Source organism: Melopsittacus undulatus, chromosome 5 (assembly GCF_012275295.1).
Source record: "Melopsittacus undulatus isolate bMelUnd1 chromosome 5, bMelUnd1.mat.Z, whole genome shotgun sequence".
Classification (NCBI taxonomy): domain Eukaryota; kingdom Metazoa; phylum Chordata; class Aves; order Psittaciformes; family Psittaculidae; genus Melopsittacus; species Melopsittacus undulatus.
This window is the reverse complement of record NC_047531.1, coordinates 62561444-62577531: the sequence shown is the minus strand read 5'-3', so window position 1 is coordinate 62577531 and position 16088 is coordinate 62561444. Positions and strand designations below refer to the sequence as shown.

At 43.6% G+C, this 16088-nt stretch overlaps 1 protein-coding gene across 1 annotated transcript; it reads left to right on the top strand.

Annotated features, from left to right (window-relative positions):
• The first annotated feature begins 889 nt into the window (after positions 1–889).
• Positions 890–15045, top strand: BMP3 (bone morphogenetic protein 3). Its single transcript, XM_005144129.3, has 3 exons — positions 890–1656; positions 10007–10914; positions 14408–15045. Exons 1-3 carry the CDS (start codon positions 1323–1325, stop codon positions 14597–14599), a joined length of 1434 nt encoding a protein of 477 aa, XP_005144186.1. The 5' UTR covers positions 890–1322; the 3' UTR covers positions 14600–15045.
• Positions 15046–16088: the final 1043 nt, after the last annotated feature.

Sequence of the window (16088 nt, the reverse complement as noted above, 5' to 3'; positions counted from 1 at the left end):
TAATTTCCCCTTCAGGTTAGGAATGAAGTCTGGGAACCAGAGTCTTTATAAATTCTGAAAACAGAGCAGAGGCTTCTCTTCCACCTCTCTTTATGTTGCAAAGTATATTGTGGAAGGGACACATTGTCTGGTGCTGTGGTGCTACCAAGGGGGCCGAGATATTTCTGTGCTTTTGGTAGTGAAGAGCAGCAAAGGCAGGAGGCTCATGAAATGCTCTCAGTCAAGTGAGAAGTACCTTGCTGTGCCCTGCTGTGAGTGAAGGAGTCCTGAGGTGCAGGATTTCCCTGTGGATGCCATGCAGCTCACTATGTTGAAGGGCTGTTGCCTGAGACGGCTTATCTTCCTTTTACCTGGGCACCCTGCACTTCCATTCGCATGGACTCCGGGTTGCTGGGGAACACCGCTGTCAGCCCTGGCCGGGTTCCAGATTGACAGAGGAGGGAGCGGAATGCCACCGAGAATGGAAGCTCCTTGGGAGAGATGGGCTGAACCCAGCACAACATGGACAGCGTCCCTTTCACCTGTCTGCCATGGGCTGTGCTCTGAGTCCAGCCAAGCCTCGAGGCTTCCTACGGGAGCAAGCCGAAGGCGGTTTGAGTTGTGATTTGTGTTTTATTGCAGTCATGTTATGTTTTACTGCCTTTGGAAGAGGCGGGGTGGAGGTGGGAAGGGGACATCCCGCCACCCTATTTCCCGGCTGCCCTCAGGGACGCAGTCAGTACTGCGTGGACTGGACGCAGTGATTGGCTTTCCAGAGCTGAGTCTCCCTCTGCGTCTGCCTCTGTGTGTGCGCTTTCCTTCGGGTGGTGGTTTCCCCTTTGCCTTTCCTCTTGTTCGCAGGCGGGCGAGCAGGGGGTGATGTGATTGGCTGCAGATTGCACAGATCAGCCCCAGCGGCGGGTTTTGCACTCACTCGCACATGCACACCCCACAAAAAACTTCACCCGCGCCGTGGGTTCACCAGTCCAGAGGAGGAGTGATCATCGGGAGCAGCACCTTCGCCTCTCGTCGAGAAACAACCTGCGCAGCAGGGGGAATAAACGCATTCAGTGCCAGCGCCGGGGAGGACGGGCGGTTCATTTCCTCCGCCCCACTTTTTATCTTTTCTTCTTATTTTCTTTTTTTCCTTCTTTATTTTGTTCCCCAGAAAGAGGAAAACCCGCCTGTTTGTTTCTTTTTTTTAGCACAGCTTCTTCGGCACGCCTTGCTGCCGGAGTCTCTCCTGGCCGAAGCAAGCTGCGCTGGGGTCCCGGTCCTATTCCTTCCTGCTGGCCAGGACTCAGGGGACGCCGGAGCCTACTTGGCCAGCTCGGAGGGGCAGGATGGCGGCGTCTGTTTGCTGGGTGCTGTGCCTTTGCCTGGGCTGGGGCTGCCTGTGCCTGGCACTGGGGGATGCGCTGAAGGATCGCTGGGTCGGGCTGCGGCGGCGCACAGCCCTGGGAGCTGCGCGGCGTGGCTGGGGCAAAGCCGCTGCAGGTGGCTGTGGCCCACGGCACGCAGAGGAGCAGCTGCAGCCGCGGGACAAGGTCTCGGAGCACATGCTGAGGCTCTACGACCAGTACAGCGCAGGACGGGCGGCGGAGCAGCCCCAGGACATCCTGGATCTGCCCCTCCGCCACGGCAACACGGTGCGAGGCTTCCGCCCGCTGTCCGCAGGTGAGTCCAGCTGTTGGAATGAGTGTGTCCGGTTTAGTGCCGGGGAACTGGATGTAGGGAAGGAGATGAGAAAGGGATTGGCAAAGTAACGCTTCCTGCAGCCACGGTCGTGTATTTTAGGTTATAATGTTTATATTGCCTCACATATTTTAATCACTGATTTATCTCTTTAACTCCATATGCCATGTCTGCCATATGATAGCTGAGCACCATATGAGGGAAGTGGAGTCATTAACATATCGTTTCTGGAGCCTTTTCTTATCAGTGTGTTGCATGTGTAGCTTCTGTTGAAACCAAGGGCTGAGTTGCATGTTGTAGAACAGAAATGTGGTTAGACAATCCTTTATACAATATACAGTGTCCTAATACAGTGACACTGGCAACAGTACTGGCAATTATGGGCAGTATCAAATGAGTTTAGTTGAAGCATCATTTGTGCATGGTAAATACTTCGTCTCAACATCTTTGGCAGTGGAGCTTAGCTGTGTCTGTGATTACAGACTGGCATGCACAGGTAGATTTATGAAAATGTAAAATAATTTTCATAAGGGGAGATATGCATATAACATTACAGCATCCCAGCTAGCAAAAATGGAAGATGGTACTGTCTTGGCTCTGACCCTCATTGGATATGCTTCTCAAATCCACAGCATCCCAAAAACTGGCTGTTTGTATGATAACTGTCATGCTAGACATAGCAGCCCAATTGACCCACCATCTTTTTCATGGGCAAGCATCTATCGGTAAAAGTCGGTGTCATCTGGGTGTTTCAGGGACCTGCACTGATTCTTTCCTCTTCCAGAAAACTGAGAGCTGTGTGCCAGATTTGCTTTAGGTTTCTTTAGAAGTCATTACTTCTGATTCTTCAAAGGCAACAGTGTCTCTTATAGGATAGCTCTGCACAGAGATCAAGTACTATAAATAATTGAATGGCTTTTGGTGTTTTAGGATTCAGCTCTATAAATGCTCTCCGTCATATGTTGCTGCAAGTATTTCTGTCCACAGGAGAGGTTTTAGAGGTATAAATACCCTGGGTTTGGAGGATGGAGGGCTGGGACTCCTGAGCTGCTGTTCCTTCAGAGAAACTCTCTTGCTTTTCTGACATGACCACTTTTTGCAAGGTAACGTCTAATGTACGTTGCTTTGCTCTAAAATAAGCAGTTCCCTTGCTGAAAGAGGGGAAGTATAATACTAAAAAAGGGGGAGGGTGTATAATCCCAGCAGAGTGATATTTGCTCCTTTAAACATATCTGATTAAATATATTTATTGTTCTAAACCTTAGAAGGCCTTTGGTTGAAATCTCATCTTTGTGGTCTTTCTGATTATATATATACTCTCAGTTGACATTGGGTGGCAGCAGTCCTATAAATACATAATCTCTTTCTGCCTCCTCCAATACTTCCACAGTGCAAGTGCCAAAGCAATATATTGGATGTCGTTGTAAGCTTTTGATGCTTTTATAAGTATTAGTGCAAACCCTTTAACCAGTTAGCCATTGTCTCTTTTCGCCATAGGTAGCAGAAGCATGTATTGATGGCAGAAAAGCAAATTTCCAGAAAAACCTCAGGTCAATTTTTCCTCAGGGCACTGGGGGAAGCAAAAAGGCTTTTTCTCCTTTCTGTCATTTTCCCTGTGCCCAGCTGCCTGGTCAGCACTTTGAAGGAAATTGTACATCCACAGCATCTCCCTTCTGAGTTAGCTTGTTTCCAAATTCACTGTTCTGACTGTTGCATTCCTTGACTGCACATTTCAGTCTCCCACAGGCTTCCTGTAGTACTTATAATGTGGCTGCATCACTTAAATTACTAAATTATGTTGCTGTTTCTCCTTGAGCAGATTTAACCACCCCTGCTGGCAGCCCCTTCAGGAGACAGCTTTTTGTCTGTGATAAGCAGAACTTCCCTAAAAATCTGCCTATATCTACAGCAAAAGGTCTTGAAGACAATCTTTAGTGATTTGATTTGCAGTTTAACCATACATTTTTCAATTTAACTGTATATTTTCAGGAGAAAAAACAGTTTATTTTCTGAAACACAACTCTCAGGGGTGGCTGTGAAACCTTTCAGTCCTCACTTTTTCCCTGGTGGGCTCTGGCTATTCTGTGGTACACAGGAAAGGCCTCTCAGAGATTTCACCAGTAACCTGCCAAATTGTTGAGACCCTTTAAGACAGGTTGTGTGATGAGACCAACAACTGGTAGCATTTGCTGAGACTTGTCCTCATTTCTAGTGGAAGAAAAGTGTTGTTCCACGTGGCAGCTGTGGTCTTGTGCTGGACAGCCAAGAAGAAAGAACTAAGATGTGATTAATTAGAAGAAACATCCTACCATCTGTTAAATGCAAATTTATCTTTCTGTGGCTCAGTCCTCTGAGGGGCTAGGATGAGAGCTTCAGCCCTGTGTGGCTACCTCTGAAATTTCCATCCTGTGCTGCCCTGAATTCTCTTGCACACCAGATTCCACAAGTAGGATGGACTATTAGTGGTTTGTTGATTGGGCGGGGGGGGGGGGTGAGGTCAGCCATTAGTTTTGATGAATGTTCATGTGATCTTATATTCAGGCAAATCTCTCTTCTAATCCTGCTAAATTATCTCAAAATATGATTGTTTGGTTTGAGTCATTAAAAAAAAAAAACAAAACCTGTGATGCCCATGACAAAGCCAAAAGAAACCCCAAGTCCCAGATCCGTTTCAGTGAGGTAAGGATGTCTGTCGTTCACAGTGGATCTAGTGACATTCCTGCACCACTCTCTCTTGTTGACTTAACTGCTCTTATTTATGTCTATGTATTTGAATCAAAGGATGTTCAGCCTGTGATTTCTGTGGCAGTTGTGTCATCGCTGTGGATGTTTCTGAGATGGCACCAGCAGCCTTTGTCTTACTCAGGCCAGGCCTTACAGCGAGCTCTGCCTTAGGAAAAATCTCAAGACAAAACCTTTTCTGGATCTTTACCTGTGGGTACCACAACAGTGAATGGTTTTCCATCCCCTGGGACTCTACAAAGATAGCTAGGAGAGAAGTTCAGTGATCTGCAAGATAGAACTGAACACGTTCTGTTAAGCTGTGGTTGAATCTGTGCTTCAGCTTCTGCACACGAGCATTTTTATCTCCTGCCAATTAACAGAACCACTGAATGACCAGACCTCCAGCTGACAGAAATCTGCTTGATTTGAGTGCTTGCCCTAGAGGTGTGCTGATCTGAAACTTCTGAGGCTCAGGAGCTAGAGGAAAGATACAGCATGGAATAAATAAGAGAGAGCAGAAAGTTAAAAGCCTCAAATGCAAGACTTTCAGTTTGCTTTTGAAAGTGCTTTTCATCATAGAACATGTCTTGCAAATGAGTCATTTTAAAAACTCCACTTTAATTGGAGGGTCTCTCTAATGATGTTGTAGTAAAGCTATACAGTCAGAAATTACTTTAAACTCTTTTTTAATTGACTGAATTTCAAGTAATTTCAGGTATTACACCTGCCCCTAGGCCGATTCTTGTGGTTTCAGAACTATGCTCTCCTCCTTTTCAAAATGCCTTGCTTTCCTTTGTTGTGGTATTAAGTGCCCACGCAAAGAGGGGAAACTGAGCACTGTGCAGCAACACCAGCCTGCAAAAAACAGTATGGGCCATGTTCTAGCCTCTCTGAGCTCTGGTAACATTAAAGGTCTTCTGTAACAGGACTTTTAAAAACATACAGGCAGGAGAATTTTGGGATTTGGGTTTTATTTTGTTGCTGTACCCTTAGAAATAAAATGCAAGCAGCATCCTGGTAATTTTTAGGCAAAGGGAACTTGTAAAGCATTAAGCTAGAATTTGTGTAGCCTAGGCCTGAATGTGCAAACCACCTCTAAGGAAAATGAGCAGGATCTGTAGGTTTGGCCTCTCAGGACCCGACGCAGAATTTGGATTTTCTGGCTTATGTTACTCCCTGCTTCACTGTGCTGTCACCCTTGTGCATGATCAGTGCTTGCAGTCCCCACTCGGTGTCTAGAGCGTGGCACTTTACATGTGAAGTGTTCTGACCTGAAGGGGACACACCGTACACAGCGTGACCTACTGCCACTAGCTAAAGTGGAATTCATGAGGATGGTGAGGGGGAGTAGACTTGGCTTTTTGTTTTTTCTTTCCTGAATTTGTGTACTTTATTGATGCAACCTCTGTAGCTGCTTAGCTTATGCTAACTTCAAGTTCAATATTATGTTTAGTTTTCAGACCTGCTACAGCCTTTCTGCTTAAAATATATAGAAAAGAGATGTTTCTCCCAACGTGCAGACACATTTATGATATGCAGTGTGCATATTTATGGTTTTTATATCATAAAATCCACATGTAGGTTTGATCCTAAGCATGCACCATTGCTTCTTCTTGAAATTATTTTAGTAACTTATAGCTTTAACCAGTCTAGTTACTTTTTTATATCAAATTACTAGCTGCTATAACCTTATCTGCTTTGCTAAAAAAATTAATAAATCAATTTGACATCAGGTCCTATGGCTCTTTAAAAAGAGAGAACCAGATCCTGTATTTTCCTTTTGCAAAATACTCAAATTGGTAAGGGGGAAGCAGCAATCAATTTTGAGCAAAGGTAGGAGAAAACAAGAAATCTGACTTCCAAATCTATGTTCCTGTTCTGGAACTTGTTCGCATTTCCTAGTCTGAGCAAACTTCTGTAGCTGGGCTATGAACCCATGAAAACAAGCTTTACAATGGAAACACTGATACATTCTTAACTGTGCACTGGCACTAGGGCACAGTTTATAAAATAGTAAATATCTCATTTAAATCATGACTAATGATGACTGTATAACTAAATAGTCCTCGTTATTGCATCCTTTTTCACCCATGGGATAGATTTGGCAGTCCATAAAAATGTCAGTGCATCCTCTATAAGGGTAAACTTACCACATGTTAGCAGACTTGTTCTAGCTTATTGATGCCTGGAATTGCCCCCTGTAACATGAATATGCTTATACTGGTGATCTCAGACTCCACAGACTTAATGCTTTTTCTTCAAATACTTTTTTAATGCCATAACAGGTATTCCATGCAGCTGTGGGCTGGTGAGGAACCATGGGCTGTGCCTCTGAAGAGATTCAGCAGGTAGAGGTACTTTGGCTGTAGAGCTGTGAGCTGGGTGGCTTTGTGGTCTGAGCTATCAGTAAATAAGCTGGCATCTCCCATAGACAACATGGTGAAGTTTTGCCATGATGCTACTGGGGCCTGGGTTTCATTCACATGAGGGAGTGCAGGCAGCTGAATAATGACTTGCATATGGGCCAAGGAGGCGAATATATATCCAGCTTATCCTTTCAACTGCATGTACCTCCAAAGCTCTACTCTGTAGGAGCAAGTGATTCTGACAGTGTAGTGATGTGATGTCTTCCCCATTGCAATTCAAAAGAGCTCTTGTTACAGAGTTTGGTCTGTAAAATTCCTCATTGGGCTGGCAGCAACATACAGTGGTCCCTCAAAGGGAAGCAGAGGTTGCTGTTGAAATCCAGGTTCAGAGTATGTGGAAGGTATTCCTTGAATATAGCTCTGTTACGCATGTATTTCTTTTGCTCATTTCTCCTTCAATCTTCTCCTCTCATGCTTTGTTGTTGAGAAGTCTTCTATGCTTGCTATTCTGTACTACAAAAGATAAAAGCTGAGATAGCAGAACTCATGAAAGAAAGAACTAAAAGACATAGCTCAAGTAGGGCTACTCTGATAGCGGTCTGCTACTCCCAGTGTTGGAAAGTGTAGAAAATGAGCTAGGGAAGTTACTGCTGCTCAACTAAGTTGTCACTGAAATGCATTGTATACTGCTGCAGATGAATGCGAGGTTTACTAAGCACAGCTGCTCACAGGCTGCAGACAGAATCTTGCCAGGCAGCAAGGTGATGGCAGCATTCTAGGAATACCATTTACTGAACATTGACAAGGTGTTCAACCTGGCTGTGAGTTGCCTGCAGTGCAGGGACACCCAGGGCTCCTCTGGTCTTCCCACCACTGCTGCATCATAAGAGCCAGCCCTGGCAGAGAGGGACCTCCTGTCCAGCACCCCTCTGAAAGGCAATTAGCACCAAGAAAGCTGCTGCAAAGCTGCTGTCTTCACTGGGTTGGTTTGATATTGAAAACTTAAGAAACAAAGCTATTTTGATGCAGTGATCTTCTAGGGTGTCGGTTTCTGAGCTTGTGTTTTACTTTCCCCCTCAAAAGCTGATTTTGACCTTCTAGATCAATAGAGAGGTTTCTTGAAAGGAGATCTCGTTGCCTTTAAGACCCTAAAGGTGGTCTTGGCTTTGAGGGCAACCTGGCCAGAGGCCTTGGCTATGCTTAGTCAGTCTTCCTCTTCCTACTGGCTGCTGAGCAGTTGTTGATGGACTTGACCCTGCAGTTTGTGTACCTCTTCCTTTCCACTGAACATGGAGCTAGTGATGGCAGCATCCTAGGAATGCCATTTACTGAACATTGACAAGGTGTTGGAATTAAAGCCCCACTTAGACTTGACTTGGGGTTTTGTTTAGGGTTCTTTGGGATTAGTGAGGGGGGGAAATCAATCAATGGAACAGTCTGTATGAGAGGAATTATTGCTGTAAGTAATTTTAAAGACTAAAGCCTCAGCTCACATCACTCAGTAAAACTTCACTGGTGTCAGTAGCTGGATGAGACTCATTGAAAGCTTCCCACATAACAAGGAAATTTAGTTTGATGCTACTGGACACCTCTTGGCAGTGGTGAGAAGTTTCAACTCTGCTCCTAACCTGAGCTAACAGCTTAATGGTGTTATGGTGGAGACAGGTGTTCAGCAGTTTCTGTCCTCTGGGTTTAAGGACAAAGTTTTTTTTAAGGGGATTGAAATTTCCCTGAGGAAAAAGTGCATTTGTAGGTATTTTAAAGCTTTGTTTCTGTCATTTTTAATGCCTATGCTGCAGGAGCACTTATTTCAGTGCATTGCTCGCATCTGGGAGTCAAGTATCACTGTCACATAACAGATGTGTTTGACACAGCATTCCTGAGTTGTAACACAAACCCAGGCCACACAGTTGGGTTTTTCCAAGCTAGAAGCCAGCAAATCCGTAAACATCTGTGCCAGCCACTAGTCACTGGATTCAAGCTGATTTTGCAGCTTGAATGATGTGAAAACTTGAGAGATGGTTGAGTGTGATCATTTAGTGAGAAAATAGCACCACCTGCTGCAAGTTCTTAGGTTTTGGTGTAGGGTTAAATGCCAAGAGTGGCTTTTTGAGTTTTGCTTTCATTCAAAACTATATATTCCTCCTGTTTCACACCGTGTAGGGTTTCTTTATAAATCAAAGCAGCTTGTTTTCTGTTCCACTACGATATGCCAATTTAGAACAGGCAGTATTTGTTAAGTAGAATTCTTATTAAAAATAAAATCCAAACTTCTATTTCAACATACAGCAGTGATTCACATAATAATTTCTTGAACAGGCATTAATGAGATAGCATAAATTCTGGTTCCTAAGTCTGATGTACTTAGTGCTCTGCCAAATTGCATATTAACTTATTACATTAGCAATTACAAACCAAGCAGAGGTCAAGTCCTCATGTGTGCTTAGTACAAATGTAATAAACAGCTGGTTTTGGCTTGAAGAATTGAAAGCAGGATTGAATTCAACGGGAATCTAGTTCCTCAGGCATAAGTAATAGCTAGAAATTGGGTGGGTGTGGTACCATAGCTTTCAGCTATTGGGAATTTACCTATATTATCCACTCATATAGGTTGGGCTGAATGTGTGAATAATGGTGTCTTCTGTAAATTATTTGGCTGCTTTTTTTTGCCTGTTTGGCTGAGGAAAGTATATGTTGTTGTTTCCCTGATTTCATGAAGCAGTGCATATGATCTGCTGGGAAGGGTGCTGTCTTTCCAGAGATGATTCCTGTCTTTTTAATGTATCTGTTAGAAAAAAAAAAATATTTATAAGAGGTTACTCTGATTGCTGGGGTGAGGATGGAGACACAGAGGGAGAATATGCTCTTTTGCTGGACTTTACTGGTGTTAGCAGTTGGGATATCGCAGGCTGGAAGCACAGAACATAAAGCTGTCAAACGCTTTGAAAGATCTGTACTGGAAATGATGCTTTTCTAGATCTGTGGCCAAGTTGGTTTCCTGAAGTCAGAGGACCAGTAGGAAATGTGTGAGTATTTCTGGATGGAGATAAGTATTGCAAGGAAATTGGATGGAAAGTGCTTTATTTACAGTCACCAGCTTACCAGCTTGGTTATTTTTCTGAATAACAGCCTAAAACTATTCCCACAGCACTGTGTGAAAATGTCCTGTGAACTTCATGGTCCTTTCTCCACTGTAATGTTGTGACATGCCTATTTTCTTACACAAGTATTTCCCCTTTTAGGGAGCCCTGAAAGCCAGAAGATGTATGTTTTTAACCTGACATCCCTCACAGAGTCTGAAAACATCTTGTCAGCTTCAGTATATTATTATATTGGTGATTTGCTGCATGTGAAGTGGAACTGTTCTGAGTCCAGAGGTTGTTCTTATCACAGGCACAGGAAACCTGAAATCCAGATACATCTTTCAGTCTGGACCTTACCTTCTGTGGGGAACAAGACTTGGACCCTAGGACATTTCCTCATCAATGTCTCCATAGCTCACCAGGATGCCCTTTCCTGGCAGAGGAAGGATATCACTCAGCTTCTGCATGGAGCAAAACAAAACAATGAGCTACTGATAGGTGTCAAAATGGATCTGAGCAGCCATCACCCCTGGGAACGAGCACCTTCTCTCTATGAACCCTACATTCTGATTTATGCCAATGATTCCGCAATTTCAGAGCCAGAGAGTGTCATCTCTAGTCTGCAAGGGCACCATCATCCTCTGGCGAGGGTCCTTCCCAGGCCAGAAAACCACATGAGGAGCAGCCTCGGGAAGCGGCGGCAAAAACGCTCCACAAACATCCTCTTGCCATTGCAGAATAATGAGCTTCCGGGAGCCGAGTACCAGTACAACGAGGATGAGAGATGGGAGGACAGAAAACCCTACAAAAGCCTCCAGCCACGGCTGTCAGACAGGGCAAAGAGTAAGAAAAAGCAGAAGAGTCCTCACCAGAAGAGCCAGGCTCTTCAGTTCAATGAGCAAACACTGAAGAAGGCGAGGAGGAAGCAGTGGAATGAGCCCCGGTATTGTGCCCGGCGTTATCTCAAGGTGGATTTTGCAGACATTGGCTGGAATGAGTGGATTATTTCCCCAAAATCCTTTGACGCCTATTACTGCTCAGGGGAATGCCAATTCCCAATTCCAAAGGTACAGTCTTTATTGCTTTGTTTGTGTTGTTACCACAAACTGCATTTTGTTTCTCGAGTCAGTAAAAGGTGGTTGGTCACTCATTACATGTTCAAATGTAGTAAGTAAGTGGTATCTTTGTGTTATGCTGCAAGGAGTAGTGGTTAGAAGAGCTAGTAAAAAGACAGGCTTGTAAAGGTAATTAAAACAAAAATATTGCATGTTATTTTTTTTGTCCAGTCCCCAAATTTAGTGTGAGATGTCCCTGCCCATGCCATTGGGGTCGGAACTAGATGATCTTAAGGTCCTTTCCAGCCCTAGCTATTCTATGAGTCTGTGATTCAAAATTGCCAGACATACTTCCTGAATAGCAGGCAGTCAGTTGGGATACTCAATTGTAAAAAAAGACTCCAGTGATGAATTGCTTCTTTAATGGAACAAGTGGCTCCAAAAGCAGTGGATGCTGGCCAGCCAACTTGTGAAGTACCCTTTGGGTGTGAGGTGGTTGCATGTGTGTAGCAAGAAAGGGGATGTACTCCTGAGGCAGAAAAGCTCTCTTTTAATAGTCAATACACAGCATGTATCTGCAGGGTTAGCCAGTGCCTGATGCAGACTGGTTGCTCAATAATGAGCATGCTCGGGAGCAAACAAGGGTTTCTCAAAAGCAGTTTTAGATGTAGTGATTTTAAAAGCCCTTGCTACTGATATCTCCTTGCTTTGACTGGGATCTAATCCTGACGAGATAGGAGATAACAAACTTCAGACAGAAAGTAAGTCTCTCTTTGAGAGTCCAGGTGAGACTTTGAGAACACAGGTTCTCCAGCTGCAAAAAGCATCATGTATCTTTGTGAAGATAAAGAAACTTTCAGAAACCTAAAGTAATGATGAAAAAGCACTGTGATAACAAGGTTGCTATTCCTTTTATAGAGCCTTTGCAAGCTTACCATCACTAGGTAGTGACGTGGCTTTGTGGTGGACTTGGCAGTTCTGGAGCAATGGTCTCTTCCAGCCTAGTTGATTCTATGGTTCCATCAGTAGCGTGCTCCGTAACCTCATGGCATAACTCCCAGACTTCCTTCAAACCTCTGGAGAAGAGCACAATGAGCCATGCAAATGCTCCTGCAAGTAAAAAGTCCTGAGATGAGTTTAGTACCGGTGGTTCTGAAGAGGCAAAATGAAGTTTAGTTCATAGAATCATAGAATGAACTAGTTTGGAAAAGACCAATTTATATTTTGCCAAATTTGGGTTCTGCTTTCCTGCAGGTAAAGTATCTCAGTGCTCAAGATACTGCAATTTAGCTCCAGTTTCTCAGATAAGTACACTTGTACTATTGGCTACTCTTACGGTAGCTAAGTTCGACAGTCCCAAAGGAGAGTTCTTCTTCCTCCTCCATCCCCCTGCTCTGCCTGGGGTAGGCATGTACATGCTACCAAAAGTGGTCTCTGCTCTGGAAAAAGCTGATGGTAGAAAAAAGGTGAGAAATAAACAGCAAATAAACAGCAGCAAATACAGTGCAGAGTTTAAATGACTTTGACATGAAGCAGGAGGTCCAATTGCTATAAACTAAGTCTGTGAGCACAGGCCTGCAAAGCCATAACCGGAACAACAGTTTCCTTCTCCAAATTCTGTTAAAGAGCCTAATCTGGCCTTTCTGCATGCAACTCTCTGGACTCAGTTGGGTGAGGTATTATAGCAGCAGAGCATTACAGTTATTTAGGCACTGTGGAGCTGAACATTCGCTGCCAGGTACTGCATATAGAGTGGGATACCAAAACCCACTGTGATTCTGGTTCCCTGAAAGGAACTGGTAAATTCCTCTCCCTGTTGGAATTCAAATTGTTTCTTCTGTGCACTTTTTGAATTGTGAAAACCAAAATTACCTTGTTTTCCAAAGAGAATGGAAAGCTAAATTCTATAAAAAGGTGAAGCGAGCGAGCACATTCTGGAGCCATGTGTTATTCTTGAGCTATGCATAGTGTCTGGTGCGACTAATAAAATACTGTTTGCAAAATGATGCTGTAACCATCAGGCAATAGGAAACTAATCTGTGTCTATGGGTATATAATGTTCTCTTGCTGAGGGCGAGTTCCTAAAGTTTACAACCTGATGGGCAAGGAAGCATGGATGTGCCTCTTCTACCCTTCACCTTCCTACCTCCACATTTTCTGGCCTTACCCTTTCTGAGCTGCTTTGACTGCTGATACGTCTTGCCTAATGCTGCGGAGCATGTTTCCAGATTGTGAATGAAAAATCCGAACTGACATAATTTGCCCTGCCCATAATCCATCGTTAAGGGAATTCGACAGAGAAGCAAGTCTCCCGGTGATGGTGGGCAGCTCAGCTGGAGCTGCAGCTGGACTCATTTACACATCTGTCAGTATGGAGGCAGATCAGCTTCTTTTCCTCCCACTGATTCTCTCGGCCTCCCCTACTTCTCCCCTCCTAAAAGCAAATCTCTGCCCTCTTTCCATGACTGGGGCAATGGCCTGAGCCAGCCCTTGTGCAGGGCAATGTGCCAAGTCAGTACTCTGGAGAGAATTCACCTTCAGTCAGTATGGAGGCTGTTCTATCTTGTACGATACATGAAATATCAAAGGGAGATATTTCTTTCATTATAGAATGGGTGATTCCCACTGGCATCTGGGGCCATCTTTCAAGTTAGTTCTATACAAGTTAGCATTTTATTGGTGCAGATTCTGTATCTGAACGGAAGGATTTCCCATGGGAACTTAACACAGGACCTTCAGAGACCTTTTTTACTTCCAGTACTACTGGCAATAGGGAACTAGGTCTTGGTAGATGTTTTACCTTTTGATGTCTGACCAGTAGGTTCAGCAGATCCATTTGGCTCCTGGGTCCCTTTTTGGAGAATGCTGGACTGCAGCTGAGAAAAGAAACAAAGCTGGATGCTATCAGAGCTTTCGCTTCTTTTTGCAGGCAGAAATGATGCAGAAATCTGTACTGTATACTAATCTAAGATATTTTTATATCCCTATCAATTACTGCTGAGGAGCACAGGTATTCTTAAACTTCCAACAAACAGACGTCTTTCTTGAGATGAGATACCTAGATAATAGAATCATAAAATCACAGATGGAGATGATGTCTTTGTAAATGTCTTTGTAACCATGCTGGGAAACCTATAGCCATAGGGAGGATGGTGCAACAAACTTTGCATTTATGTTTTGAACAGAGCATCACCACTCCCCTGCATCTCATTCATCTGATAAGCTATGACAGTAAACTTCAACGTCCACAGGGGTAAAAGGTCAGGCACCGTGTAACATCTGCCTGTAGAAGAGTAGCTGAATGCTCCCCAGTGAATCCTTTGCAGGTTCTACTAAATTGCAGCCCCAGTGTGACTTAATTTGATAGAAGATATATTGTACAGCTGATCAGCTGTGGGGTCTCTATAGGACCCTTCTTGAAGAAACCAGTTTTGTTCTAGGGTATGTGGGTCCCTTCTAATATGACTGTAGTAGTTACATTTTCTGTCCTGTTTTTCTCTTGCAGGCCTTGAAGCCATCCAACCATGCCACCATCCAGAGCATAGTGAGAGCTGTTGGCGTCGTTCCAGGCATTCCTGAGCCTTGCTGCATTCCTGACAAAATGTCTTCTCTTAGTATCTTATTCTTTGATGAAAATAAAAATGTGGTTCTTAAGGTGTACCCCAACATGACAGTGGAGTCCTGTGCATGCAGATAACATCTCAGGAGACCCTTTTGAAATGCTGAGATGATCACTTGCTGTTGGGGAGGGCAGGGTGGGCTGGGGAGTGTTTCACAATATGTACTTTTTGTTTGCACTACCAGTGCATTTTGTTTGGACAAAGAGAAAAACAATATAAGAAAATCCAAACACTGAGGATGGAAATAGAATGGCAGTTCCAAGGAAAGAGAACACAGACTTCATTCATCTTGAATTTGACCAAGACACAAATCTTGGGAATGGGAACTTTCTGTTGAAATCAAAAGATGGAAGAGGAATTTGCAGAAGACTATTCAAGATGTTTGAGACTGTCAGAAGGACATCTTGATTTATTTTTGTACAAGGTGCTGGAAGCAGCAGCAGTAGCTGTTGATTTTTTTATCTCTCTTCTTATGGTGACTAAATGGGAGGGAGAGTCAAAATATATTGGTCTGCATTTTAAAGCTAAGCTTTCTGCCTTAGGTTATTGAGTAGTGCAGCAAGGAGGAAAAACAAATTTGATATCCTAAGAGCCATAGGTAATACAGCTTAAGACATGTATTCCAATGAATATACACTGACTAAACGTGTGTATTCTTTTTCCTAATTCAGCCTGTTAGATCTCAGTGCCCCCGGTCGGAATAACATAACGTGCCTTATGGCTGACTGCAGAATTGGGGTATCTCAAAAGTACCACATCTTCCAGAAACCAGAAATGTCTTCCATGCTGCTGCGGAAGCAGCGTGCCAAGGGTGTGAATGTATCCCACTCAGTGAAGTGGCCAAGGGACTTGTTCTAGAACACAGTTGCAAATAATCTGTAAATCACAGCAGGCGATTCCTGATATGAAATTATTGGGTCTGTAATTCTTATCTGTAGGCCTTAGCTACGATTATTTGACCAAAATTGCCTCTGTTTTGATGGTTACATGAATCAGTAGATTTTTTTTTTGCTTATCTCAGTTCACTTCTCTGAAAATCAAATTGTCCATATTTATGCAGTCAACTTAAGATTTTCTTCTAAAACTTCATTTGAGAAACTGTGACCAGGAAAGAAAACATCTAATTGATCTCAGGCACAGCTGCAAAGAGTTTGTTCTATTACAGAGTAAATACTCACAGAATTACTTTAGACAGAAACCTGGTTCTCTTTCCAGCAGCACAATCTGCTTTTGAAAGCACTTTTGGCTGGTGAGAGCAATGTTTCAGTTTGCAATGAGTAAATGTTAACCAACGTTTTCTTAAGTTACCATCATAACAGACTTTCTGAAATAGTGTGTTTAGAGGGGAAATAGTCAGAGGGAATAAATTAATTTTCCATCACCACGAGAGTTAAATTCTCTACTTGGGAGTGAGCAATTCCTCAGGAGATTGAAAATGACAACAGGAAGTGCCTTTTTGCATCTTCACTGCTATTGTAGGCTGGCTTAAGCACTTGGTTGTTGATTTCTGTATGTGGCCACTAGTGCTATCATGTTTACTAAGCTAATATGCATGTGCAAAACCAA

What these genes read in the sequence shown, in the direction of transcription:
- BMP3 (XM_005144129.3), top strand. Translation starts at nt 1,323, where the DNA reads ATGGCGGCGTCTGTTTGCTGGGTGCTGTGCCTTTGCCTGGGCTGGGGC. An exon ending in CTTCCGCCCGCTGTCCGCAG is followed by an intron (nt 1,657 to 10,006) that starts GTGAGTCCAGCT and finishes TTCCCCTTTTAG; the next exon opens with GGAGCCCTGAAAGCCAGAAG. An exon ending in GCCAATTCCCAATTCCAAAG is followed by an intron (nt 10,915 to 14,407) that starts GTACAGTCTTTA and finishes TTTCTCTTGCAG; the next exon opens with GCCTTGAAGCCATCCAACCA.